This window comes from Anarrhichthys ocellatus, unplaced genomic scaffold, assembly GCF_004355925.1.
Source record: "Anarrhichthys ocellatus isolate YVR2014 unplaced genomic scaffold, GSC_Weel_1.0 scaffold6, whole genome shotgun sequence".
In the NCBI taxonomy this organism is placed as follows: domain Eukaryota; kingdom Metazoa; phylum Chordata; class Actinopteri; order Perciformes; family Anarhichadidae; genus Anarrhichthys; species Anarrhichthys ocellatus.
This window is the reverse complement of record NW_022280036.1, coordinates 8,128,185-8,150,869: the sequence shown is the minus strand read 5'-3', so window position 1 is coordinate 8,150,869 and position 22,685 is coordinate 8,128,185. Positions and strand designations below refer to the sequence as shown.

At 43.2% G+C, this 22,685-nt stretch overlaps 4 protein-coding genes across 7 annotated transcripts in view; 2 read left to right on the top strand and 2 right to left on the bottom strand.

The window, feature by feature from the left end:
- vrk3 (VRK serine/threonine kinase 3) overlaps nt 1–2,094 on the top strand; it is a 6,162-nt gene extending 4,068 nt beyond the window's left edge. For both annotated transcript variants that reach the window (XM_031846585.1, XM_031846586.1), the window contains exons 12-16: nt 62–194; nt 502–619; nt 779–837; nt 925–1,092; nt 1,552–2,094. In XM_031846585.1, the coding sequence (XP_031702445.1) occupies nt 62–194; nt 502–619; nt 779–837; nt 925–1,061 (447 nt within the window). In that variant the 3' untranslated portion in view covers nt 1,062–1,092; nt 1,552–2,094. The remainder of the gene's footprint in view (nt 1–61; nt 195–501; nt 620–778; nt 838–924; nt 1,093–1,551) is intronic.
- An 80-nt stretch (nt 2,095–2,174) lies between these two features.
- On the bottom strand, nt 2,175–11,981 carry LOC116383050 (rho family-interacting cell polarization regulator 1-like). The gene is made up of 17 exons (XM_031846584.1): nt 11,854–11,981; nt 9,437–9,524; nt 9,178–9,311; nt 8,943–9,021; nt 8,794–8,817; nt 8,597–8,650; nt 8,241–8,390; nt 8,017–8,080; nt 7,884–7,927; nt 7,675–7,800; nt 7,098–7,246; nt 6,869–6,977; nt 4,894–5,529; nt 4,588–4,811; nt 3,768–3,858; nt 3,564–3,657; nt 2,175–3,472 (listed from the first exon to the last, which is right to left on the bottom strand). The coding sequence occupies exons 3-17, from the start codon at nt 9,267–9,269 to the stop codon at nt 3,402–3,404; spliced, it is 2,007 nt and encodes a 668-aa protein (XP_031702444.1). The 5' UTR covers nt 9,270–9,311; nt 9,437–9,524; nt 11,854–11,981; the 3' UTR covers nt 2,175–3,401.
- A 2,390-nt stretch (nt 11,982–14,371) lies between these two features.
- Nucleotides 14,372–20,760, bottom strand: LOC116383203 (transcriptional repressor CTCF-like). 3 transcript variants are annotated; one of them, XM_031846846.1, is made up of 13 exons: nt 20,539–20,760; nt 19,231–19,497; nt 18,941–19,123; nt 18,454–18,841; nt 18,168–18,338; nt 17,856–17,989; nt 17,638–17,758; nt 17,393–17,542; nt 17,000–17,160; nt 16,736–16,918; nt 16,508–16,646; nt 16,024–16,173; nt 14,372–15,880 (listed from the first exon to the last, which is right to left on the bottom strand). In XM_031846846.1, exons 2-13 carry the CDS (start codon nt 19,474–19,476, stop codon nt 15,615–15,617), a joined length of 2,292 nt encoding a protein of 763 aa, XP_031702706.1. In that variant the 5' UTR covers nt 19,477–19,497; nt 20,539–20,760; the 3' UTR covers nt 14,372–15,614. The 3 variants fall into 3 exon arrangements, with proteins under 3 accessions (XP_031702706.1, XP_031702708.1, XP_031702707.1); XM_031846848.1 differs by having other exon boundaries at nt 16,030–16,173; nt 20,539–20,759; XM_031846847.1 differs by lacking the exon at nt 20,539–20,760 and adding an exon at nt 20,025–20,532.
- Nucleotides 20,761–22,396: 1,636 nt separating this feature from the next.
- The window catches only part of LOC116383031 (cell wall protein DAN4-like), a 5,220-nt gene continuing 4,931 nt past the window's right edge, over nt 22,397–22,685 (top strand). The window contains exon 1 of the mRNA XM_031846544.1: nt 22,397–22,577. Coding sequence (XP_031702404.1) covers nt 22,479–22,577 — 99 coding nt within the window. The 5' untranslated portion in view covers nt 22,397–22,478. The remainder of the gene's footprint in view (nt 22,578–22,685) is intronic.

Sequence of the window (22,685 nt, the reverse complement as noted above, 5' to 3'; positions counted from 1 at the left end):
TGTGTGTGTGTGTGTGTGTGTGTGTGTGTGTGTGTGTGTGTGTGTGTGAGTGAGTGATTAGGTATACCTAGTAGGATACTGCCACGCCTTCAGGTACTGTCCAGGCGGACAACACGTAGAGTACCGTGAAGCCAGCAGAACACCACACGAGGGCACCATTGAGTTCATCAGCCTGGACGCACATAAGGGAGCAGGTGAGTCACTTCTGTGGTTCACTGATTCCTCTTCCCACTAACATCAGCCAATCAGACGCAATTTCACACTATGAGCCTCTGTCAACCAAACACTACCAGATTTATTCACGTCTTTTCAACACCTGCACTCCACCCACTGTCCATCTGTCTGCACACACAGGCTTCACATTATAAGACTGATTTGATTTTTTTTGGAAGGTGATATGTACCTCTGAGGATTGTTTTGTGGTGTTGATGTATCTAACAAGGTAAATGTGGGAGGAAAAACCAATGTCGTAATAACCATTCGTGTGTATTCTCCGTTAAGCTCCGTCTCGACGCAGTGACCTGCAGTCTCTGGGTTACTGCATGCTGCGGTGGCACACGGGGGCGCTGCCGTGGACCCCCCTCACTGACCCGGACCAGGTAGCCACTCAGAAACAGAGGTGAGAGGGAGTGTATCATCACTGGGATGTTTAAAGTCCCTTTGCTTCGCCATAGTAATACTGAACTGTATCAACATGCCTGCATAACATAAACCGATATGATTACGTTATAGTTCAATACAAAGAAAATGTAAGTACTTCAAATAGTTCTCATTGTAGGTTCACTGAGGATGTTCCTGCGTTGTTGAGTCACTGCTTCGGGAGGAAGGGAGTTTCCAGTAAGTTCAAATGTTTGTTATACAACACGTAAGTGTGTGATCAAGTGCCATTTTCTGATATATTGTTGTGTGTGTGTCACGGTGTAGGTGCATTTCAAACGTACCTGACTGAAGTGATGACTCTGCAGTACTCTGAGCAGCCGGACTACTCTGCTCTGAAGGCTGGACTCAGTGCTGCTTTGCTGCAGCTTGGGGGGTCACTGGAGCTGCCGCTTAGTTTTTAGATGAGGACTCATCGCTGCAGCTCAGAAACAAGTATGTGCACATGTAGATTCTAGTTTTATATCACAGGGTCCAGACACTTTACAACCAGAAAACTTACTCTGCAGAATATTTAATATTTTTCTTTCACTATGAAAAAGAGATTCAGCTCCACCGTGTTGGCGCCTACAGATTTTGGGCAGTGACACACTGTGCTCTGTTTTGGCTTTATATTTGTTAACATTTTGTGTGAAAAGACTTTATGATATTGTTCCCTTAAATTTCACATTTACAGCTGCAGTTCCACTGTTAAAATAAATACTGATTTTAAGGATTCGGTACACAAATAATTCAGTTGAAAGTGACAGTAATCTGGGTATGTGCCTCTCATCCTCAGTGAATACCAAACCTAAAATCAAACTGTGTTTAGAGTTTTATGTTGAAAGTTAAGAACCTTGTGCATTAATTGTGTGATAATTGTATTTTGAAATATCTACTGTGTTTTATTTTCAGAGAAATGGAACAAAAAGAAGACCATTTTTCCAGATTTTTAACTTGTTTTTATCATGCTGTGTTTTATCTGTTTTATTGCACTGAATGTTTGAGTGTTGTAGAGTTCAATGTGTGCAAATGACACTTGTGTTCTTTCATTGGGTTTTGATTGGGATCATCATGTTACGCATATGTTGTTTTGGGTGTTTTTAACATTATACGGTCAACGTGGAGCTCACTACAATGTGAGCGCGATGCAAGTTCTCAATATTTGTTGCACACATGTGTTTTGAAGACACTTTGTTAGTTAAATGTGTCGGTGTTCCTCTTAACGGGTTGCTTGTTGCAACTGTTTTTGACATGAACTGAACATTTCCTTAAGACGAGTCAACACACAGATGTAGATTAACACAAAACACTTCCTCATATGTCTGCATCGGTAGTTTGCCTGAATAAAACAGTGCCTTAGTGTCCTTTGACTTCACCAGAAACACCATCATTCATTCATGTTCTTAAGAGTACATCTTCACTTCATGGCGTGTTTGAATAAATTGTTCTTGAGGAGATCTTGTGATTTCTGTACTAAACCAGAGTCCTTATGATAGATTACACATGCTGATTCAGTCAACACAAAAACAGATGTGCTCATTTGAAAGAAACCTTTTATAAAGTTGAAACATTTCTGAACATAAACATTTTAACATTTCAAGACATATACAATTCTTTATATGAAACAGTAAATATCTCTTATTGTGCACACTCTTAAAGTAATTCAGAAAATAAACACTTATCTTTTGCCTGATCTCTTCTGTCGTGGCATTTTAATACCTTACATCTGTCACTTGAGGCACTTTCTGAATGACGAGGCTTTTGTAGAACAACATAAAACATGATGCTGAAGGACTATAGCGCCCCCGTGAGGCGGCTTTTGAACACAGCTACAGACCTGATGACTTCCTTGCACTGAAGCCTAGCTTACACACTTAAACTGATCAGTTGAGCTTTTTATACAGACATGCTGGCAGTGTGAGGCAGCCACACATGCAGGTTTAAATATAGTTTTACACTGCAGATTGTTTTCATGTTGGACCAAAGTGAGTTTGAGGAGAAACTCAAGAGTCACAAGTGTTTATATTGAGTCCTAATATTACTAATGTTCCTTGTGTCGCTTTGATGGTTGAATGTAACTTCTGCACTCCGTGTGTATTTCTGGATAATTAACGGTCTCTGATGCCGAAAATGAAAAGATTCGGTCAGGGTACATTCCAGGTTTGACTAAATGTCCAGAGCACGTCGATGAAAGTCTTCAGACAAACATCACATGCTCGTGAAGTCTTTTTCTCTGTCACTGACAGTGGAAAGAGCTCTGGGCCGTACACTGATACGTTTGTTTTTTTCATCCACATATACTGAGAGCTTTGAATGCAAACTTGGTGCACCTCAGTAAGTGATTGTAGACTCCTCACTAGATTATAGAAATTAATCATCCTAGACTAATAAATGCTCTGTAATAAATCCACAAACAAGGCCGCTTGTAGCTGCTCCTGAAATGTTTTGGACATTGAATTTTCACATGACAAGAACAGTTAATGAAAGTGTAAACTAAGTGGTGTCCCACTTCAACCCAGGCAACGTGATGGATTGTGTGTTGAAAAAAAAAAATGAGGACTTTGAAGGGACTGTTTTTGGAGGGGGGGGGACTTTCAGTCATGACTGAGGTGCAGACACCTCAACGTTTACTTTTAGGCAAATATGTGCACAAACTCGGCTGTGATGGAAGAGCTTGTTTGTCTGAGCAGTGAGTGGAACAGGGACATGGCTTGAGTAGGTCAGAGTGGGAGAAATGGTGTAGCTATGGTTCCACTGTGTCATTAGAAGACAGAAGTGGCCAAATGGGTGGGAGAAGTGGGGCGCTCCTCCTGACCATGGGACGTGTCCTCCCCTGAAAGATTAAAAACAGGGAAAATTAACAAACCCAGTTGTGTAGTCACATAAACAACTACAGCCTCTGTTTACGGACAAACCCCTCTCACCATGTTGCTCGTCTCCCTTTTCCTCGCTGTGCTCCTCCCTCTCCTCGGGCATCTCCATCTGACACAAATCCTGTGCGTCCCCAACGCTTGACCCCTTTAAAAAAAAAAAAATGTTTTATTTCTTTTAGCTTACATGTGATTAACATGAAATTAAACACACTCGCATGACTGCTTTAAGAAGCATTAATCAGATACTTTGATTACCTGTGATTCAGAGAAACGATCTTCATCCGAGTTCCTAAATCCTTCTGGGGCTTCCATGAAGATCTGTAGAGCGTCGGCCTCCTCCTCATCGCTGCAGAGTGAGACACAAATGTAGACTGATGCAACGGTGACATGCATTGTGGGGCAAATGTGAACTCTTTAGTTGCATGCATACACGCTGCATCACTGACATACATGGATGTTTCCATCTTTGTATGGAAACATCTGGATGTTTTCTACATCATTTCCCCAAAATACAGCCTGATGCATTTGGTATATTTGGAGATTTTGGCCAATTTAAAGTAAAGTTGGTCAGCGAGGTTCATGGGATTTAGGAAACTATAAGACCTTCTTGAGTATAATCTATTGCTGCGTTCACATCATATCATTCAGACCATAACGATGAACAGCCGAGTTGGAGGTATTGGGAAAACTACGATATCTTCGACAGACCATTGCCACAACGAACCCACCATCAATGGCAGTTACAGCTGAATAAAAATCCATTTTCTCACTACAGTTGATTCGGCTCATTTAAACGCGTTTTACACCGTTTATAAGGTTTCACTTGTTACCAAATCACTACAAATACTTAACATAAAAGTAGAGAATGTTGGCTTTTCAGTTGTGTGACTGCAGTGCTAGAAGAGGGGATTACCATCTTGGAATAATGCATGAAAACTCCCCTTTCAGAATAATGGGAGGTTTTCCTGTTTGAACAGGAAGTTTCATTATGTTTATTGGTCACGTGAAACAGACATTTGTTTACATAAAATAGGCGCCAACTATTCAGATCTCAACAATGGCCACTAACACCGACCTTCTTCCAGAGTAAAAGTTGTCTTCATCCTTTTCTTCTTCCTCCGCTTTCTCTTCCTCCATTTTGTTTTGGTTCTCTTCATGTTGCCCCTCATCCTCCTTTTCTCCTTTGTCTTCCTGTTGTTCCTCGTCTTCTTCCTCAAGATCAGAGCAGTTGAGAAAGTCAAAACTTTCAAGGGCTGTCTCGACTTCCAGAGTGAAACTAGAAGAAGTAGGAAAAGAAACCTATGGGGGAAACAAATGCAGGTGTTTAAATATCACCGCCAACACATTCAACTACAAAAATAAAGGAGTGAATGAAGCTCACCGTCAGAGCGTCCTCCGCTGGTTTTGACTCCTGGACGGACTGATGTGGCTCTCTGTGTTTCTCTGATGCTTCTACCTGGCGTCCCTCTCCTGCTCCAGTGGTGCTGTCCTCTGTTTCTGCTTCAGTCTGTCCAACCTTTACTGACAAATCCTCAGATGCGTCTTTTTCCTCCTCCACTGAAATACAAACTTGTGGGACGCCACTTTCAGACAAATCCTGTGCTTCTATCAGCGACACAGGAGGTACAGAGGAAACGTCGGGGCACGAGCAGCTCAGGTCTGCTGAGGATTCAGAGAGGTCAGCTGATTGGACGGACACTTTATCAGTCACAGTGCAGTCTGGACTATGAGAGCAGGAAGTCTGCAGATGGCCGTTGGGCACCGCGTCTGCCTGAGTGAAAACCTCCCCGGCTTCTGTCTCATCTTCCTCTTGGTTGGATGAGAGCGACGGCGTCGACGCGCTGGACTTGTGCGGCGTGAAGGACAGCTGAGGGGGGAGAGTGGTTTGCAGCATGTTGGAGGCCGCCAGCCTCTGAGCGTGGTGAGCCAAGGCCGGACTGGAGGAGTCGTCAGAGGATTCAGAGGAGTTGGACCAGACGGTCCCGTTCTCCATTTCACCCTGTCGCTTCAGCAGAGACTAGACAGGAAACAAGACACAGAGAACAGCAATAAGAGTCAATGAGCATGTCTACATACAGCAGGATTACAGATTCTTTGTACATGTTGGTCATCAAATCAAATCAAGAAAAAAAAAGAAAAAAATGCAGATGATAAATACAACTGACAAACTCAATAATACAGTGGCCCTCAAACTGTGGGTCAGAGAGGAATTGAAACAGAGGCTAAAAATGTGGAACTAAAGTTAAATGATTTGGTGTCATGTGCGACTAATGAGTGGGATATGAAACTTCTTCTGCTTCCAAAAGGCGGCATGACAGGAAAAGTTTGAGAACCAGTCAGTCTATTGACAGGAGCTTATTTCTAATTTTAGTGATAATTTATTTTTTATTGTTATCATTTACCAACTATAAACACAGCAAACATTTAAGATTCACAAGGACAGATTGTGCCGTGTGCTACGTCAAAGTATAAACCTAATATTTTACTTTTTACCTCCTGTACAGACTACAATATGTACATTTATCATTTTGGGCTCTGGTAACATGCAATATTCTAAACACTAAATAATTATCTTTCTTGGTTTTTATATACGGAAAAAAAAAGAATCACTTGTAACTCAATTCATTGATCAATTAGACTTAAAAATCTTACGAATAACCATTTATACAGTTGCAGCTGACAAAATGTTTGTGATTGTTTCTCTTCATTTTAGATGAACATTAAACATAATCAGGCTTTGTCTATTATCTATTGTTCTATTCATTGTTTGGTCACTATAAACTTAACTACAGCTACAACGACGTCCCAACACACCGACTGCACAGAGATGAATATGGGTGTTGTACGGCTGAATTCACAACGCAAGGACGCCGTCCTGTCCGCCATGACATCGTGGAGCACCTCCACCAGCGAGCGGCTCTGTCTGGACCCGCCTCGAGGCACGCTCTTCAGCGAGGTGAGGAAGAGGAGGGACATATTGGAGCTCTACTCAACTACTATTAAACAGCTACAAGGACCACAGCTGCGTTCACACATGCTGCTGTCACACGTCCCGCTACTGCTATCGTTCATTCTCCTCACATTAGGCACGGCACTCCCACAACCACACGTCCTAACACACAGAGCTCTGTGGACGTCCTCACACACATCAGCGCTACCGCTACACACAAAGCAGTTGGGGAGCAGCTGAAATAGAACAAGCCAATGAAATGACAGTAATAAATATATGTAGTGAAATAAGTAGCAGATTATGGTTTTACATATCCTTAGTACAAACTATAACTTAGTAGTGTAACAGAGCAGGTGGGATGGATTGTTGTTATTGGAAGATTCTGATCTCTTTTATTGTGACTCACATAAAACACCTGCTCCCGCATAGAGGGCGTGTCAGGAGGGCTCTGATTGGACAGCAGACGTTTGGAAACCGTACTGGTGGAGGATGTCTGGTCGTCCTTATCAAAGGGACTGGAAACAAACAACAAAGCAAGACAAAGACTGAGAGACAGAATACAAAAAACAACCTAGATAAACATTTTAAAAGAGTAAAATTACAAAACTAATAGAGGCCATGAGAGGTCTGAGTACCTCCAGGTGACTTCTAGGTTCAGCTTCACTGTCCCGAGGTCGTTGATATCCACAGCGAGCGTCTGGGGAAGCGGGCAGAACAGGTCGAGCATTTCACAGGACACGCTGCCCACCACCACGTGATTGGCCAGGCCCTTCAGCTCCGTCACCTGGAGAACCACAACAAGCAAACCTCAGAGAGATGAGGAGAGGCAGAGGCCACGGGAACTCCACAAAACGTGACAACTAGCTACAGCTGGCTCTCTCTGAGAACAGACAGAATATAGCTCACTCTAGTTTATTTTGAGTGAAATTTGCAGACAGCATCCTGCTGCTGTAAATACCCGCAGCGGGAAAAACCCAGTATGCGTCAACAAATGCACTACTTACTGCAGCTTGAGTTACATTTGCTGAAAACTACCCAGCTGTTTTAGGTGAATATTTGGCCTTTTTAATAATGAAACTATGCATTTGTGACCCGTTTAAAGATTTAAATCCTAGTCAGAATCAGTGGCCACAAGTTATGAAAGTCAAACATTGTTGGTTTCGGTCGTTTCATGGGATTCGTTTACAATGACAAACAAGCTGATTTCATTACCTTGATTGACAGCAGTTCTGTGACGAGAGGCAGGAAGATGTACTCTTCACTGTCCCAAATCTGCCTGTTGCAGACTTCCACGCGGCCTCGTAGCCTCCAGCGTTGCCGCCCATAACGCATTAGGACCTGATGGGGCCAAAAACAGACCGATGTGACGCAGTGACACTCCGCACAATTTGTGTCTACATGCTTGCGTTCGTGTTTCTTACCTCATACTGGTCACCGGCACACAGACGTGCAAAGCCAGCGAGGCCTGAAACATCCGAAAGAAGAAAACGAGAACTATAAAACTGTACAATAACGCAGAGTGAAGGAAATAGGAAGTGGTAGAAAATGACTCACCCTTCATCTTGACATGAAATTCTCCCATCTGGCTTTCTAATTCACTCTCAAGTGAGCACATGTGCTGCAGAGACAGATGGAAGGAAGGATTTTAACAACATAACAGCGATTTGTTAGAACATAAGAACATACAGTGCATGGTCTGATATCTAGAACTAAAACAAAGAACCCAGTGTGTATATGCTGAAACATACAAACACGCTGACATCAGCTCAGTCACTTGCCTCTGTACATTCCCTGTAGCCCTTGTTGGCTTCACTCAGGCTCTCTCTGGCCTCCTTGCTGCCAGTGGCGGAGTTAAAGGCCGCCACCATCTTACTCGCTCCGTCACGCAGTCGGCGCTGTATACAATACGCATCGTACAGCTCTTCAACCTGGAAAAGAAAATATTGCACAGGTTTCAACAAATCAATGTGATGTTCGATACTCATCAGAAGACAGGATGAAAATGAATATTCTCACAAATTTACTTTTATTTAGTGTCTTGGTTATTTGATGGAAATGGTCAGATTAAATTATATACAGTATACAGTGTATATATTTATCATTTATCTAATCAATTCCTCATATAAATACACACCTTGCTGAGGTGGAACTCCAGGCGACGCATAAACCGCTCTATAGCTTTCACTTGCTACAAAAGAAAAGATATTCATTATTAAACTAAAGCAGAAAGTGTCTCTTCCACCTTTACAGTTTCAATGTGCTGCACTTGTGTCTGTATACAACATGTGTATACACATGTTGTATGTGTGAAACTCATGTTGTGAAACTCACCTTATCCAACTCATACAAAGACCCCTGCAAAGAAAATAACACATTTAGCATCACAAAGTGTCCAATTAACACCCTGACCGGCAGCATCCTGACCAGTACTGAGTGACACTCAATACTGGGGACACTGGTTTGACTACATGAGCTCTCACCAAACGACCGTTCCTCTTGTTCTCTCTGGTCTGCTGGCCCAGACTGTCCAGCTCCAGCTGGTGGACCTGCAAGTACGACCTGACGAACAAAAAAAAAAAACCCCATCACTGTTACTTCTTCATTTTCACACTCAAAAGCAAACCATGTCCTGCGTTTTCTGTGATTTTTTTTTTCTCCACCTGGCAGCGTTCCACTGGAATCACTGCTAACAGAGCCTGAGACGTGTTTACTCACTGTAAGCCTCGGCGTAAGGCAGCGTACACTTCATCCAGCCGCTCGGGCTGCGGGGTTTTAGTGGGTGGCAGTTTTGTGGAGCCTGTGAACATCCTGCTTCCTTACAAGGCACGTTTCTCTTGGATAAAACAGTGCTGAGGGAGGGAGAGGAACACAGGATCACTTCTGATAAGGCCTTCGTGGTTATTTCAATCACAGCACATTTAAAAATCAAGGAAACTGTCAGGACAGAGAGTGAGAAAGAAAGAGTAATGCTCACCTGCTGAGTAAAGAGAGACTGTCACTACTGTGGCATGCTTGGAGAGTTGAGTGCAGCACTGTGGCTTTAACAAACTGATGGACATGTCCTGTAATTACACAAAAAAAGGAGACATTAGACACAAAAAATGTCCCTCTTCACTTCACACCTCACTGTACCTGACAGGAGTCTTACTCTGTGATTATCAAGGCTTCTGATAAGTACAGAGGTCACTGGAGGAAAGATTGGTGGAGGAAAAAGAGAAGATAGGAACCGTTCTTTCACTTCCTCGGTCTGTTCACAATGTTTTGACGAAAGTCTGAGACGGTGAACGACATGCATGCAGCAACCACAGTGGCCGCCACTGACAACAGTAAGCAGTACAGTCTGCTTTAGCTTCTTTTCCCCTTCCTACTTCTCCACCCCCTCCACATCCAACCCCGGAGTACAGGAAGTCTCATGTCTGACTCCACACAGGAAATTCTACACAGAAGTTTGGCTCAAGAATATAAAACTAGTCCTCTGCTATGCGCCAGGGTGTCAACATTTCCCCCCATTCCACTCCAAAATAGTGGAACGTGCAGATTAGCGGGACGCCACAGTCGGGGGAAACTCTAGGAAGAGAGGGTCGTGCATGAGCTAATCTAGTCACAAAAGAGATTACAGATTTAAACCAAACTAAAGCTGTCAAGCCGGAGCCAAACCCATATTAACACATGGGATCTGTGAATGAGACGACACAGGGCGGAGCTGGTAGCATCTGCTGCCCATTGTCTTACACCAAACTCAGAACCAGAAGAGAACTTATTACAACAGACGGTATTCAATGCTTTAAACACACAGATTGTGGTTTTATATGATCGAAGCCTTGCATAAACTGCATACACCCTGCTGTCTTTCTATGTTCTCCTGCCACACAATGAGGATGTGGGCTCGGGGTGCACCAGGCCGGGGGTCCAGTTAAACCGCTAATCTTAACTGGGAGGATTAACTACAGTTGGTCAGGGGTTAGAACATGGCAAAGAAAAGGTGCCATACCAGAGAGCCTTTACGGATTAAACACCCCACCACCAACACACATTTTGCAGGACTCAGATCTGCACCCTGAGGTGGGCACAGCCGGCAAAGTGAAAAGTCATCGCGATGATGCACACGTCTTCCACACTCCCACCCACCCACCCATAAATAGCTCAGCAGACTTCAGTAATATTGATAATTCTGAGTGGCGTTTACCTCTCTGTCAGATGTGCTTTTATCCCTTTCCTTACATTAGAGATCATTAACTGGATTAATCCTCTCCTCCCAGCGGAGCGAACAAAGAGGACACTGTTTACAGTCACCTCACAAGACTGGAGTTTGGTTGAAAAAAAGCTTTTGGTTCACTCACATTCACAAGCACATGCAGGCTTGTTCAGCAGGGCTCCAACGGATGATTTTTTTAAATTAGTAAATTGATTTTATTTCGTCTATAAATCGTCACAAAGAAAGTAAAAAGAAGTCCATGTCAATAGATAGATATAAAAACTTAAAAATCAGATACAAGTCTGACATTGAAGAGACTGGAATGAGTAAATACATGAGACATTTTTGCTTAAAATAAATAATTAATTTGTCAATTATCTCAATAGTTGACCATTAATGTTTCGCTGATGGACTAATCAATGTGTCGGCACTACAATCACAAAGCAGCAGTGAAGAATTACGTCTTAAAAAGTGTTTTAATCTGACCATTAGAAGAAAGTCGTTCACAGATTAGTCATAATCACAACTGGAAGTGATTAGTTTCTAGATGATCCACTAATAGACTAATCATTGGATCAATGATGCGGATATAAACAAGTACGCAGCTCACACCCCGTTACAGTGTTCATCCACACTTTGGGGGTCTGTTTGAGGAGGAAGAGGAGGAGAATGACGCTCAATGGTGCTACAATAAAACGCAACCAGCTATAACGTTACTCTAGATTACTGGATTATCCTAACCCGGCAGCAGGCCACTGAGTAGGATCAACACGCTCACCCATCACGCTCGTGCTCTTTAACTTCAAGTAAAACAGCGAAGGATGGAGCTCAAAACTCAACATTTAGGGAAACGGAGTCGAGCCAGATTTTTTTTTTGTATTCGGCACATATCCCACCCCCAGCCCCCGTAGCTCATCACAGGCCACAAAAAAGAAGTCCAGACCAGGACCCCCCCCGCCCCCCCAACACCCTGCTCCCCCAAACTGTCCGTCCATTAACTCACAATAAACGCCAAAACCCGCACGGATAGTTATGGATTAAGTCAATCACAGCCAGCTGGTGGGTATATTTCCGATAACATCACAGGAAAGCAACTTCACGTCGGACGGATCATGTCCATGTAGAGAAGAAGAAAAAGATCAGCCTTCTTCTTCTTCTTCTGTGACCTTGTCGACAATAAGCAGCAGCCCCCCTACCTCTGTTTTAATGCCCGACAGCCCGGAGAATATGACCGGAGTCTCATTTCCACCGCGATGCTGCCACAGTTTGCAGAGGTTTACAGTTATTCTGGGCGCTGTCCCTCTCCTCGATTTCGCAGTTTTTTGTGTTGAGCCAGCACGAGCTACCACAACTAACTTCCGGTTGCAGGTTTTCAATATAAAAGCTCACCAAGTGAACAGAAATGTGCAGCTGATTTGAAAGCACGAATACGCAGACATGAATGAAATGTCAAGTATTTTGGTGCATATGGTCCAAAAAACATTTTGTCATAAGGTTTAGGAAACGTGAGAAATTGATTTAAGGCCGCAAAATGACAGAACTCTATTTTTTTACTTTAACTTACTTAAACTTTATTAGAATCTTCATTATACATTAGACATGTATATGAAATATAACCTAATGGCCTAACAACTGAACCCTGGGGTACACCACAAATAAAAAAATAAATATTATCATTAAGAGATACATGGTTTGTTTTGTTAGTCGAGTAAAGTAGAAAGTAAAAATTACAAGTTTTTCTCTGAGAATATTTTAATTTGTGAAAAATAGACCCTCAGTGTGGACAAAGAAAGGTTTTGCCAAAACGCCCTTTAAGTGAACAATTGATGAGAGGAAGAGAAACGGTGTGGGGGGGTGGATTCGTCCTCCAGAACAGGATAGATGTCATACTATTCTTGCAATAACAGACAATCGGATCAGCCTTCCACATTAAAGTGGGAGTTTAATGTCTCATGTAGACAAAAATAGCTGTAGATAAATTATAAAATGGAGAAACCGTGTGACAGTAACAAAAACATCACAATTAAGTCAGTATTAAGTGTAACAAGTTAAGACAAGAGTTATAAAAAACAAAACCATGTACCAGTGTCCATCTTCTGGACTCAAAGATGAGCAGAGTATATTTGTCAACACAGTATTAAATGACTGACTGAAAACAAAATATTAGACTATCGTGAATGATTGTGAAAAGTATACCGACTAGACAGACACTTGCTACACCAGATAGGAATAGTCTATTGGTGTGTTCATTTGAAAATATACATACACTTGTATTCAAATTCTGTTCCTAAATCTGTAGCTTTACCCAATTGCGAACAGCTGCACACATCATCAAAGCTATAAATCTGAAGAAAATTACTGATGTGGAGTGTGCGCGTATTTTTCCCAATGTTATCAGGACTGTGACAACAACCGGTCTAAATCTACCCTATTAAAGCTCTCCTTTCCCCCATTTTGATTTGTAAATAAGCGAGCAACAATCCATGTAAACACCAAGAGGGAGCGAGCCATAAATCACTTTCACGTATAGGACAGTGAGTCAATTTGCAGACTTTGTCTCTGATTGTTCAAATGTTGCTACAAGCCATGTTGAATGTAGATGCACTCTGGACCAAGCTACTATGCCAGGAGCCAACAACGTATGTTTTTAAGTTTTATTTTGAAATGTAGCTCTTGCAACCGGAAATCATGCTCCGGCTAGTTGCTGTGGCAACAAGGATGTCCCTCAGTCTGTCACGGTTTCCTCCGTTGCTGCTCGTGCTTCTCTATCGACGCCACGGCGAATCCAAAAAACAGGAAGGAAAAAAACAAACAGACATGGATTTTCCGAAGAAGAGGAAGACAAAGTGACCCAACTATAGTCATCACCCAAGGGTGGCTCTGTTAAACGTGTGTTCAACTTCAGCAGTTAAATCTATCAGAGGCGGGCCGTTAGTCCGAGTTTGACCGAGGAGGGGAGGGTTAAGGAGAGAGGGAGCGATGGAGGACATGTGGCGCTTTTTCCTCCAGATTTCTTACCAAACAGGACGTAGCACCTGACAAAACCAAGTGTTGCTATACATCTTCCAGATTAATTAAATAAATGCCATGTTGTAGAGAAGTGTAACCACACAACACAGGGATTATCCAGCCCTTTCCCCGCAGTACCGACACCATGTGAAAAGTATCATCAGAAACCAATAAATGGGGCTCAATGCAAGACTGAAGGTGTCGTGTGTACACAGCCTTAACATCAAGCTGACCTTAAATCCAATATCTGTTCTACTGGAGAATAGGAAACCAAAGAAATATGGGAAAGTACAATGGAATACCAGTGAATATTTAATTGGCCCCAACAGGCTCCTTCTTCTCACATGAGAACTCTGCATGTGACATGTCACATGCAGAGTTGGTCAGTATTTCTATGTTATTGCCTGTTGGTATCAGTAGTTAGATCCAAACGGAGCATAGCCACATGTATGTATTTTGCGTGCGTCGGTAGAAATGAACAAGCTGCTAAACGTTTGACTGACTTTACAGTAGATATTTCACAATGCTCAGGTGAAAAGTCTAGTTTAGGATTTTGGAGTTACACCTAAATGGCAATAAAATCGCTAAAAATTAAAATGTTGGGAAAGTTGGACATATTTGAACAACATGTGAAAAACCGCCGTCCAGACAAGCAGTGTCTTGTTAGTTGATATACATTCTGTCATAGAAAGGAGTGAAGAGCCTGATATTAAGTAGTCCATTTAATAAAATAGATCTGCAAGCAAAATACACTGACATTTCTGTGTTAGCACTCAGTTGTTTCTCTGCTTATTTTTGATAAACTGTTTCTAGCCATAATTTCTTTCAGGCTTTAACTGTACTTCTAACACACGTTAACTTCTTTAAAACCAGTGATTTTAAATCCATGATTGAGCTGCAGAAGCCTTAAAAAAAAAATAAAATAAGCGTCAACATCTACTTTTTAAAAAAAAATTGGTTGTACAGTCACACATCTGTTCTCCTCTGCCACACAGTTATTCAAATGTCATTCAAGCTGCTACGTCGCATTGCAAATGGTACAAAAGGAACACATCAACCCAAAGTGGAATGGCTACAAAAGGGAGCAAAACAATGTTCATTCCTTGCACTCATCAGTGACAATGTTTAGTACATACAAGTCATCTAAGGGTGTTACAGTAGCAAGAAAGGATCAGAAGATGAGCCGTCTATAAAGCTTTTAAAAACTAGAATTGGCTTAAAACAGGGAATTACTAAAAACACAAAAAAAGAAGCCAAAAAATAAAAAAATATTACAATTTTCTTATCTTGAAAATGTATCACCTTCCTGAAAGTAGCCTCCGTTTTCTGCAATCGTATGACATTTTTGATTATGTGTCAGGGACTTTCAATGTGGGCCGAAATGTACTTTTCATCTCCGGACTGAGAGGTGCACAGAGCTCTTCAGTGAGGATACTGACTATTGCCTGGAATTACAGCCAAAAAACGTAATGCAAAGTCCACATTATGGGTGTGACCGCTATCTACTTACAACTTTTACCCACACAGCTGTATGAACAAGTAAAACATAAAAACAATAGGGCTTCGAGAGAGAGGAAGAGGTTTACCCAGATCTTTATAAAAATGACATGCACCCAGTCTAGATTTAAGAAGAGTCGGTCCACCGTGTTAAAACATATTTCATGGACTAGAACATAGACACGTACTCCGTCAGAAGGGATTCTGTAATGTATATAATCTTAGAGGTTTTCTACCACATACAGCCACCCTAAACTCAAATGTACTGAAATGCATCCATTTTTGGAAGTAAATTCATAATAATCCAACTCTCATCAATACATGATGACAAAGCAAATCTTAAATTACAACAGTGATGTGCAGGATGCAAGTGTTTATAATCCTGAATGACAAGAATTAAAAACAAGATGTGATCATGGGTCTAGGTGTGTGGGTTCGACTCTCACATCCATCACCGGTCCATCATGCTGAGGATCATCTCAGGGGTGAGGTCTCCGTTGGGCGGGGCCTCAGACAGCTGCAGCTCTGGGGCCGCCCCCTCTTCTGGGGGCAACTCCTCCAGCTGGATGGTGGACTTCCCTCCACCGACCACCACCTCCTCTACGGCCCCCTCGTTGCCATCCTCCTGGTCATCTTGATCGGCTCCAACCTCCTTCTTCACAATTATGTCATCCACCTCTCCAGTGGCCTCGTCCTCCACGCGGATGATGGCAGCCACTGTTAAGAGCATTTCAGGTCAGATTCTGGTTCTATAAGCTATGAATATGATTTTAACATATGAAAGAGATGAGGACTTACAGTCCATTAGCAGCCATCGAGTCTCACTCCGTGTGGCACAGAAAAAGCATTGTAGTCCTTACACTTACTGTCTGGTTTGCTCTTCGGGGGCCGTCCACGTTTCCTCTTGACCGGTGGCTCCACAGGGGCCGGGATGGGGACGACTGGCGGGTCCTGTTCCACCTCAAGCTCACTTAGCTCCTCTTCCTCCTCTGCCTCATCCAGTTCATCTTCTACAGATCAAAGCAAAGGGACATAAGCAGACATAAATTAAATCTAGACAAAGCAGGTTTGAATAGAGCCGCCACCACCACCACCACAGTATAGGATGAACAGTGTCCTGGTTGGGCTTACATTTCTGTACAACCTTCAGCAACAAAATCTGTAGGTTTGCAGCAATCTATTATTTTAGTATGAGGGTATGCCAGCGATAATTACAACTTTTTACAGCCAGGTTAAATGATAAATGGCCTCCATTGACCTATTTTGAACAAATGTCATTGCATATCCTGGAGTAAAATTGGGGGATTGGTACACAAAACAGGAGATGTGCTACGTGTACAATACCTGTGTCACCCTCGTCTCTCCTGGCCTGCATCTTCCTCTTCCTGCCCCGACGAGCCTTTTTGGGTACAGGAGTTCCATTTTCTTCTTCTTCATCATCAATTTCGCCCGTGCAGTTCTCAGTGTGACGCAGCATGGTGTTCTGTGGACACACACACAACAATCACAACCCAGTCACACACTGTAAAAGGCAGCTACATGTGTTCGCTATAACTCAGAGCTCAGGCCTACCCTGCGGGTGAACGTCTTGCTGCACTTGCCGCAGACGAAGGCCGTGGGCACAAAGTTGGGATCATGGTAGCGCTTGAAGTGCATGTCCAGAAGCTGCTTCTGCCTAAAGGTTTTCTCACACTGGCTGCAGGCAAACGGCTTCTCCCCAGTGTGTGTACGCTTGTGCATCACCATGTGGCGTTCCTATGAGGCAACGGGTCAGATATAAAGTCATTTACCATGAAAACAGATGAATACCATAATCATATTCCACGTGACACAAACCTGTCTGCAGCAGTAGTCGCACTGTTCACACTTAAAGCGTTTCTCGTTCTTGTGGGTCTTCTGGTGTTGGATGAGAGCATAACGCTCATGAAACACAGCGTCACAGTAACGACACTTCTTTCCCTTCTCAAGAAATGAGTGCTGCTTCCTCAAGTGAACACCTGGAATAGAAAACAAGACATGAACATCTGTTAGACAAATGTTACCATTTGTACTAACAAAGACCAAAAAAATGTTTCTGATGCCGTCCAATAGGGAATGCTCATACAACAACCATACTTCATGAAGACCCACGTAAGAAATAGCCTTCCTAGCACTTGGTCGTGTTTCTAATCTGCATTTGATTACATTTAGTTTCAAGTTAAAAAAAAAAAATGGCAACCCATCACTAACCAAGGTCGCTCTTGCGTGCGATGACGGTATCACAGTGTGGGCAGTGGAACTTGGCCACGTTCTCCGTGTGTTTCTGCAGAATATGCATCTTCATGGTGCCACTCTGTGTGAAGCGGGCGTGGCAGATGTAGCACTCGTACGGCTTTTCACCTGCACCACAGGGGATAAAAATCGAGTTAGTGGGGTACTCTTCTCAAACTGGGAGTATCCCTTCTTTCGGCCAACAGATGGTGCAAGTATATTACCTGAATGTGTCCTCATGTGTCTCTTCAGCTTGTAAGTGTCTCTGCTGGCGTAGCTGCAAAGACTGCACTGGAAGGGTCGCTCCCCAGTGTGAGAGCGAATGTGCCTCTTCAACTTACTCACCTAAAAACAAGTAACAGAAAAATGAAAATAAGAGCTCATCCCTGGGAGTAATTTAAAGATTAGATGAGTACTTAACACAGAACATGTGGTCACGTACCTCAACACTGCAATAGTCACACATTGAGCACTTGAAGGGCTTCTCGTGTGTGTGTTTGTAGCGACGATGACGCACCAACTCACCGCTGGTCACAAACGCCATGTCACAGTCCTGGCACTTATGTGGCCGAGTGCCTAAAGAAGAAGAAGGAAGTGAGAATGAAGAGACGCCGTCATTTATTATTGAAAACATTTAAAAGTAACATTACATGAAATAAGAACAACGGAAGCATGGATGAAAAGTAAAAGGAACTTTTGAGCGCTAATGTAATGAGAGAAATAACTAAATTCAAGTAATAGTTATCTGCATTACCTGTGTGTGTATTGAGGTGGTTTCTCAGCAGAGTGACTGTTCGAAATGCCCGTCCACACAAGTGACATTTATGTGGCCTCTCGTCTGTGTGGCTCTTCATGTGTCTGTCCAGGTTGGAGCGCCTTGGACAGGTGTAGCTACACAACTCACACTGGAAAGTCTTCTTTACACCTGGACACAACATTTTAGGATTGCAAAGGAGGAACATCACACACCCAAACTGTAATCCAACATGTCTTTTCAGCATCATGTTGAGATATTTATAGAACTTGTGTCAAAGTCTAACCTTTTTTCTTGATCTTGGTGGGCTTTGGTGGCTTCATGTTGCCCACAACCTTCTCAGCATTCACTTCTGACAGCAGCCCCTCCTGCTGCTCTTCTTCAAAGTCGTACACAGAGACGTCCATGTCACGATTGCCCTCTCCGTAGCGCAGGCGGCTCTTCTTTCCCTTCTTCCCTCTACTACGTATACCGCTGATGGGCTGGTAGTCTGGGTCCTTGGTCCATTCTGGGTCTTCTTGTAGGGGCACAGTGGTTTCTACTTCTGCTGCCTCTTCCTCTTCCGCCTCTTCCTCCTCCTCCTCCTCCCTCACCTCTTGAAGCTCCTCATGGACTGCCTGCAGCTCCTCTTGCTCTACAGTCTCTACCTCACCATTGGCACCCACTTTTACCACCTAAAAGAAAACATTGCACATGTATCGTATTGTGACCAGACTCTTTCACAACAATAGTAGTCCACAGAGTTCTAGGACATAACTAAAGTCATTTCTCACCTGGAAGCCCTCTGGCAAGGGAAGGGTGTGACAGATAACTGGCTCTGCGTCCTTGTTAACTCCTGACACGTCGACATATGTGGCATGGAGCCCCTGAACATTGGCTGCTGTGACCGGTACCTGCACCAGCTGCAGCTGACCCAGACTCAATGCAGCTCCTGCCTGCTCCTCCATATTCACCACCTACATAGAGGAACAAAAAGACATTTCACAACAAGGCCAGTAACCGATAATCTAACTGTCGATTCAAATTGAATTTTAAAATCGCTTAACCGGTGTTCTATACCAACCTGGAGCGTGATGATCTGCCCCTCGTCTCCACCAGTAACAGTCACCGTGCCGCCGCCCTCCAGCACCTCAGTCTTCATCTGCAGCAGAGTCGGATCGAGAGCGTCCATCACCATCATCTCCATGGTATCGGCCACCTCCCCCTCTGCGGCCATGACGGCCCCTTGTATCAAAGCATCTCCGCTCTCTGACAGGACCTTTCCATCAGCAGCCTGCGTGGTCTCCATGGAAACAGCCTCTCCCTCCATGGCAACGGGTCAAGTAACACCCTTAATTAGGAAGACGTAAAACATAAAGTTAGGGGAAACAGTACAGTGAAATCATTCGAATGTAACCATTTCTTTGTATATGTATTTGGGTGGTGGTAGTACCAGAGATGGATATTTTAAAAAAACTGTAGTATTTTGATGACCCAGCTCAATTAATACTTTCTGCGTTGCATACAGAGTATTCCCCTTTATAGCCACACAATAGAAAACACTCAAAAAGTACTTGTGATATGGATCGTCAAGTCCTAAATATACCTGTTCACATATGTAGAGGCCTGAAAGTCATCCACTGCTTGTAATAACAGACAATACATTCAATTTAAATGTAATTTTAGGTGTTGTATAATGTACTGGGTTGCTAAAAAAAAAAGAAAAAAAGAGGAGCATATATAGATAGCGTCTCTAGCACAGAGAGCATTGATCCATTTATTCTCGCTGCTCATCTCCGGGTAAAGTACGAGTCAAAGTAGTAGTAGCTGGAGCTTAGAGTACAACTCAAGTGACCAAAGTGTTGTGAAGAAGCAAACCGTGTGAGTGCATCATGTGTAGTTCCACTATATTGTAGTCCAACAGTGAGGTTACGCTAAACTTTGGAGAAGTGTCCGTGTGGCGTGACGTCTTCCTGTGTTGATTAGACAATGATAACGATCGATCGGTACTTCGGGGGTCACGCGTTCCGACTGTTTCAAGAACGTTTAAAACTACTTTGTAACACCTTATCGATGGTTCACAGTCGAATAATCGTGCATTGTTAAAGATATAAACTATTCAAACATGAACTCGTGTTAGTTAACTCGGGAGGCGCGAGGAAACAGGAAACAAAGGGCACGATAAGATGGACGTCAGGCCTGAACTAACTTAAAACAGAAATACTGGGAAATCTAACCATCCCCGTGCAAATACCCCAAAATAACAGCCCAAAAGCACCAAACCGCTCAACCGAGACACGGAGTTACAGTTTATAGACAGATTTAGTGCGTTTTGGACAACGATAGAGGGAGACAAACACCCCCCGCCAGCCGCCCGGTCGGTAAGCCCTACCGTGACACCTAGAGGCCGACGACGGCTCCTACAAAAACGTTTCCGTGTTTGGAGGAAAAGCAACGACTTCACTTTCTCCCAACTGCTTCTTTCCCCCGTTATATTCAGTTGGATGGTCGGTGCATGCGGTTGTTTCCTTCAGTCCCGTCGTATACGTCCGTACGTGCTGAGCGCGCGGACTATTAGTTTTCTCCCGCTTAGGAAGAGTGGGCCTCACACAAAATGGCGGCCTTTAAGGGCTAACCGCGGCTGCGCAAGCACAGCGCCCGAGGGAGTAAAGGGGCGTGGTCGGGCTGTGGCTGAGGGTGATAGGCGCCAGATTTGAATTCAAGCGTGGGCGTGGCGTCCCAGAAACATGACGAGGATGATTATCGATAAACCTGAGGGATTATTGATTAGTTTTCTGACAGATCACTATTGCCTCGGGCGTGTCTTCTAGACCGCAGTCAATTTGTAGTCGCTTTTAAATCGAAATTGCAAGTACTTTTTGTGAATTAAAGCAATACACAAAATCTGTCACAAGAGGGCAGTATGAATGTTGTAGGTGTAGGGCGGGCCTCATGACACACAAACGTGATTGTGTGCACCGTCCTCGATTGTGTGCACCGTCCTCGATTGTGTCATACTGTAGATTGAAGCTGACAGTTTTACATGCAAGTAATCACCTGAATTTGTGATATTGTGTTGCCACCCACATTTTGAAAAACAAAACTGATACAGGCTAAAATCCTAATGTTACCATCAGCAGATTACACTGCTGGTAGAGAACAATAACATGCTCATCTCTCCTACTTTCGGCTGTGCGTTTTTCTTGGTACTTCCTGCCCCCAGATGTGCTGTCTGGTAAATGTAGTAGGTTACAGATTGTTAGTTACCCTGTTCAAAATGTACTAAGGGATGTAACTATTTTAATAACATCATCAGTGTTGTGTAACATATTACATTTGACTACTTATTTTCCATATTCCATATTTTGTGTGTGGGTGGGAATGTTACAATAACCTAGTGCCTACTACTCTAGGTCTGTTACATCAATCTGCACCCTATATCACTAAAATATCTGATGCCATATTACTCTGCGTGGAAAAAATGTGATCAAAAGTGGAAAACAAGTTATTTCTGGGTTGTTAAGTAAGAGTTAACCTCTCAGAAAGGGAACAGCACTTACAGAAAGAGAGAAAATAAATATGATCCCCATAGAGGAATTGTGCCGATTTGGCCATAAATCAAAGTTGAATCATATAAATCTTTTTCTTATCTGTGTAAATTATTATATATTTGAACCAAAGAGTTTCAAACTGGGAATTGAGTTGCCTGGTTTGAATATCAAACATTCAAACAATTCACATGAACCTCCCTTCATATTCACCTTGGGGAGGTTAGTAGTAAGATACATAGAGATTTGTGCTTGTGGGTGTGTGCCTGTGTTTTATTTCATGGTTTCTGAACTAATCTTAAAGCTCATTATCAAGGTAACAAATCCTCTCTGGGCTATTTATGTTCTCTATTACTGGTGAGACATTTTTCTTTGAATTACAGCATTTCTTTTCCGCATATAAAATAAATTATTAATTTGTTACATAACCCAACAGAACATTTTGTTCATTTCAGATATTTCCATTGCAGTATCCTCACGTGCATGTACTTGTCATAGGCCAGGATGCAGGGTTGTAAACATGTCTGTGTGGTCACTCTATTCCTCCATCTCTCGGCCTCTTCTTCTTTTATCACCATCTTTTTTCTCATGGTTTTCCTCTTGGAGGGGAGGGGGCCGAGAGAGGAGAGATTCTGATGTCAGATGTGTCAGTCTAGCCAGCCTGGCCCCTCCCACCTCAGTGGAGGCATTACATACTGCTGCTGCTCCAGCTCTTAGCAACCGTGCCTCAGCAACAGAGCCACGGAAGCAGAGCTCCAAGGCAACAGCGTGCCGTGTCTCCCCAATGGAGCTGCCATTGGGAGGACCAGCGCTCAGGCACTATACCCAGAGCAGACCGAGACCTCACCGACAGAAACTGAACTATCGTCCCAGCAGACCGCAGGTACGGATGAGAGAGGATGAGAGAGGTCTTTATAAAGATGGAGTGTGAGGGAAAAGGTGGTGTGTGTGTGTGTGTGTGTGTGTGTGTGTGTGTGTGTGTGTGTGTGTG

Bases quoted from the DNA above. Each gene is read 5' to 3' on its own strand.
- LOC116383203 (XM_031846846.1), bottom strand. From the start codon at position 19,476: ATGGAGGGAGAGGCTGTTTCCATGGAGACCACGCAGGCTGCTGATGGA. The intron at 18,339-18,453 runs GTTAGACTTTGA...TGTTGTGTCCAG, and splicing joins CACCAAGATCAAGAAAAAAG to GTGTAAAGAAGACTTTCCAG. The intron at 17,161-17,392 runs GTTAGTGATGGG...TTTCTATTCCAG, and splicing joins CGCACGCAAGAGCGACCTTG to GTGTTCACTTGAGGAAGCAG.
- LOC116383050 (XM_031846584.1), bottom strand. From the start codon at position 9,269: ATGTTCACAGGCTCCACAAAACTGCCACCCACTAAAACCCCGCAGCCC. The intron at 5,530-6,868 runs GTGAGTCACAAT...TTTCCTGTCTAG, and splicing joins TGCGGGAGCAGGTGTTTTAT to TCTCTGCTGAAGCGACAGGG. The intron at 3,473-3,563 runs GTGAGAGGGGTT...TTAATCTTTCAG, and splicing joins AAAGGGAGACGAGCAACATG to GGGAGGACACGTCCCATGGT.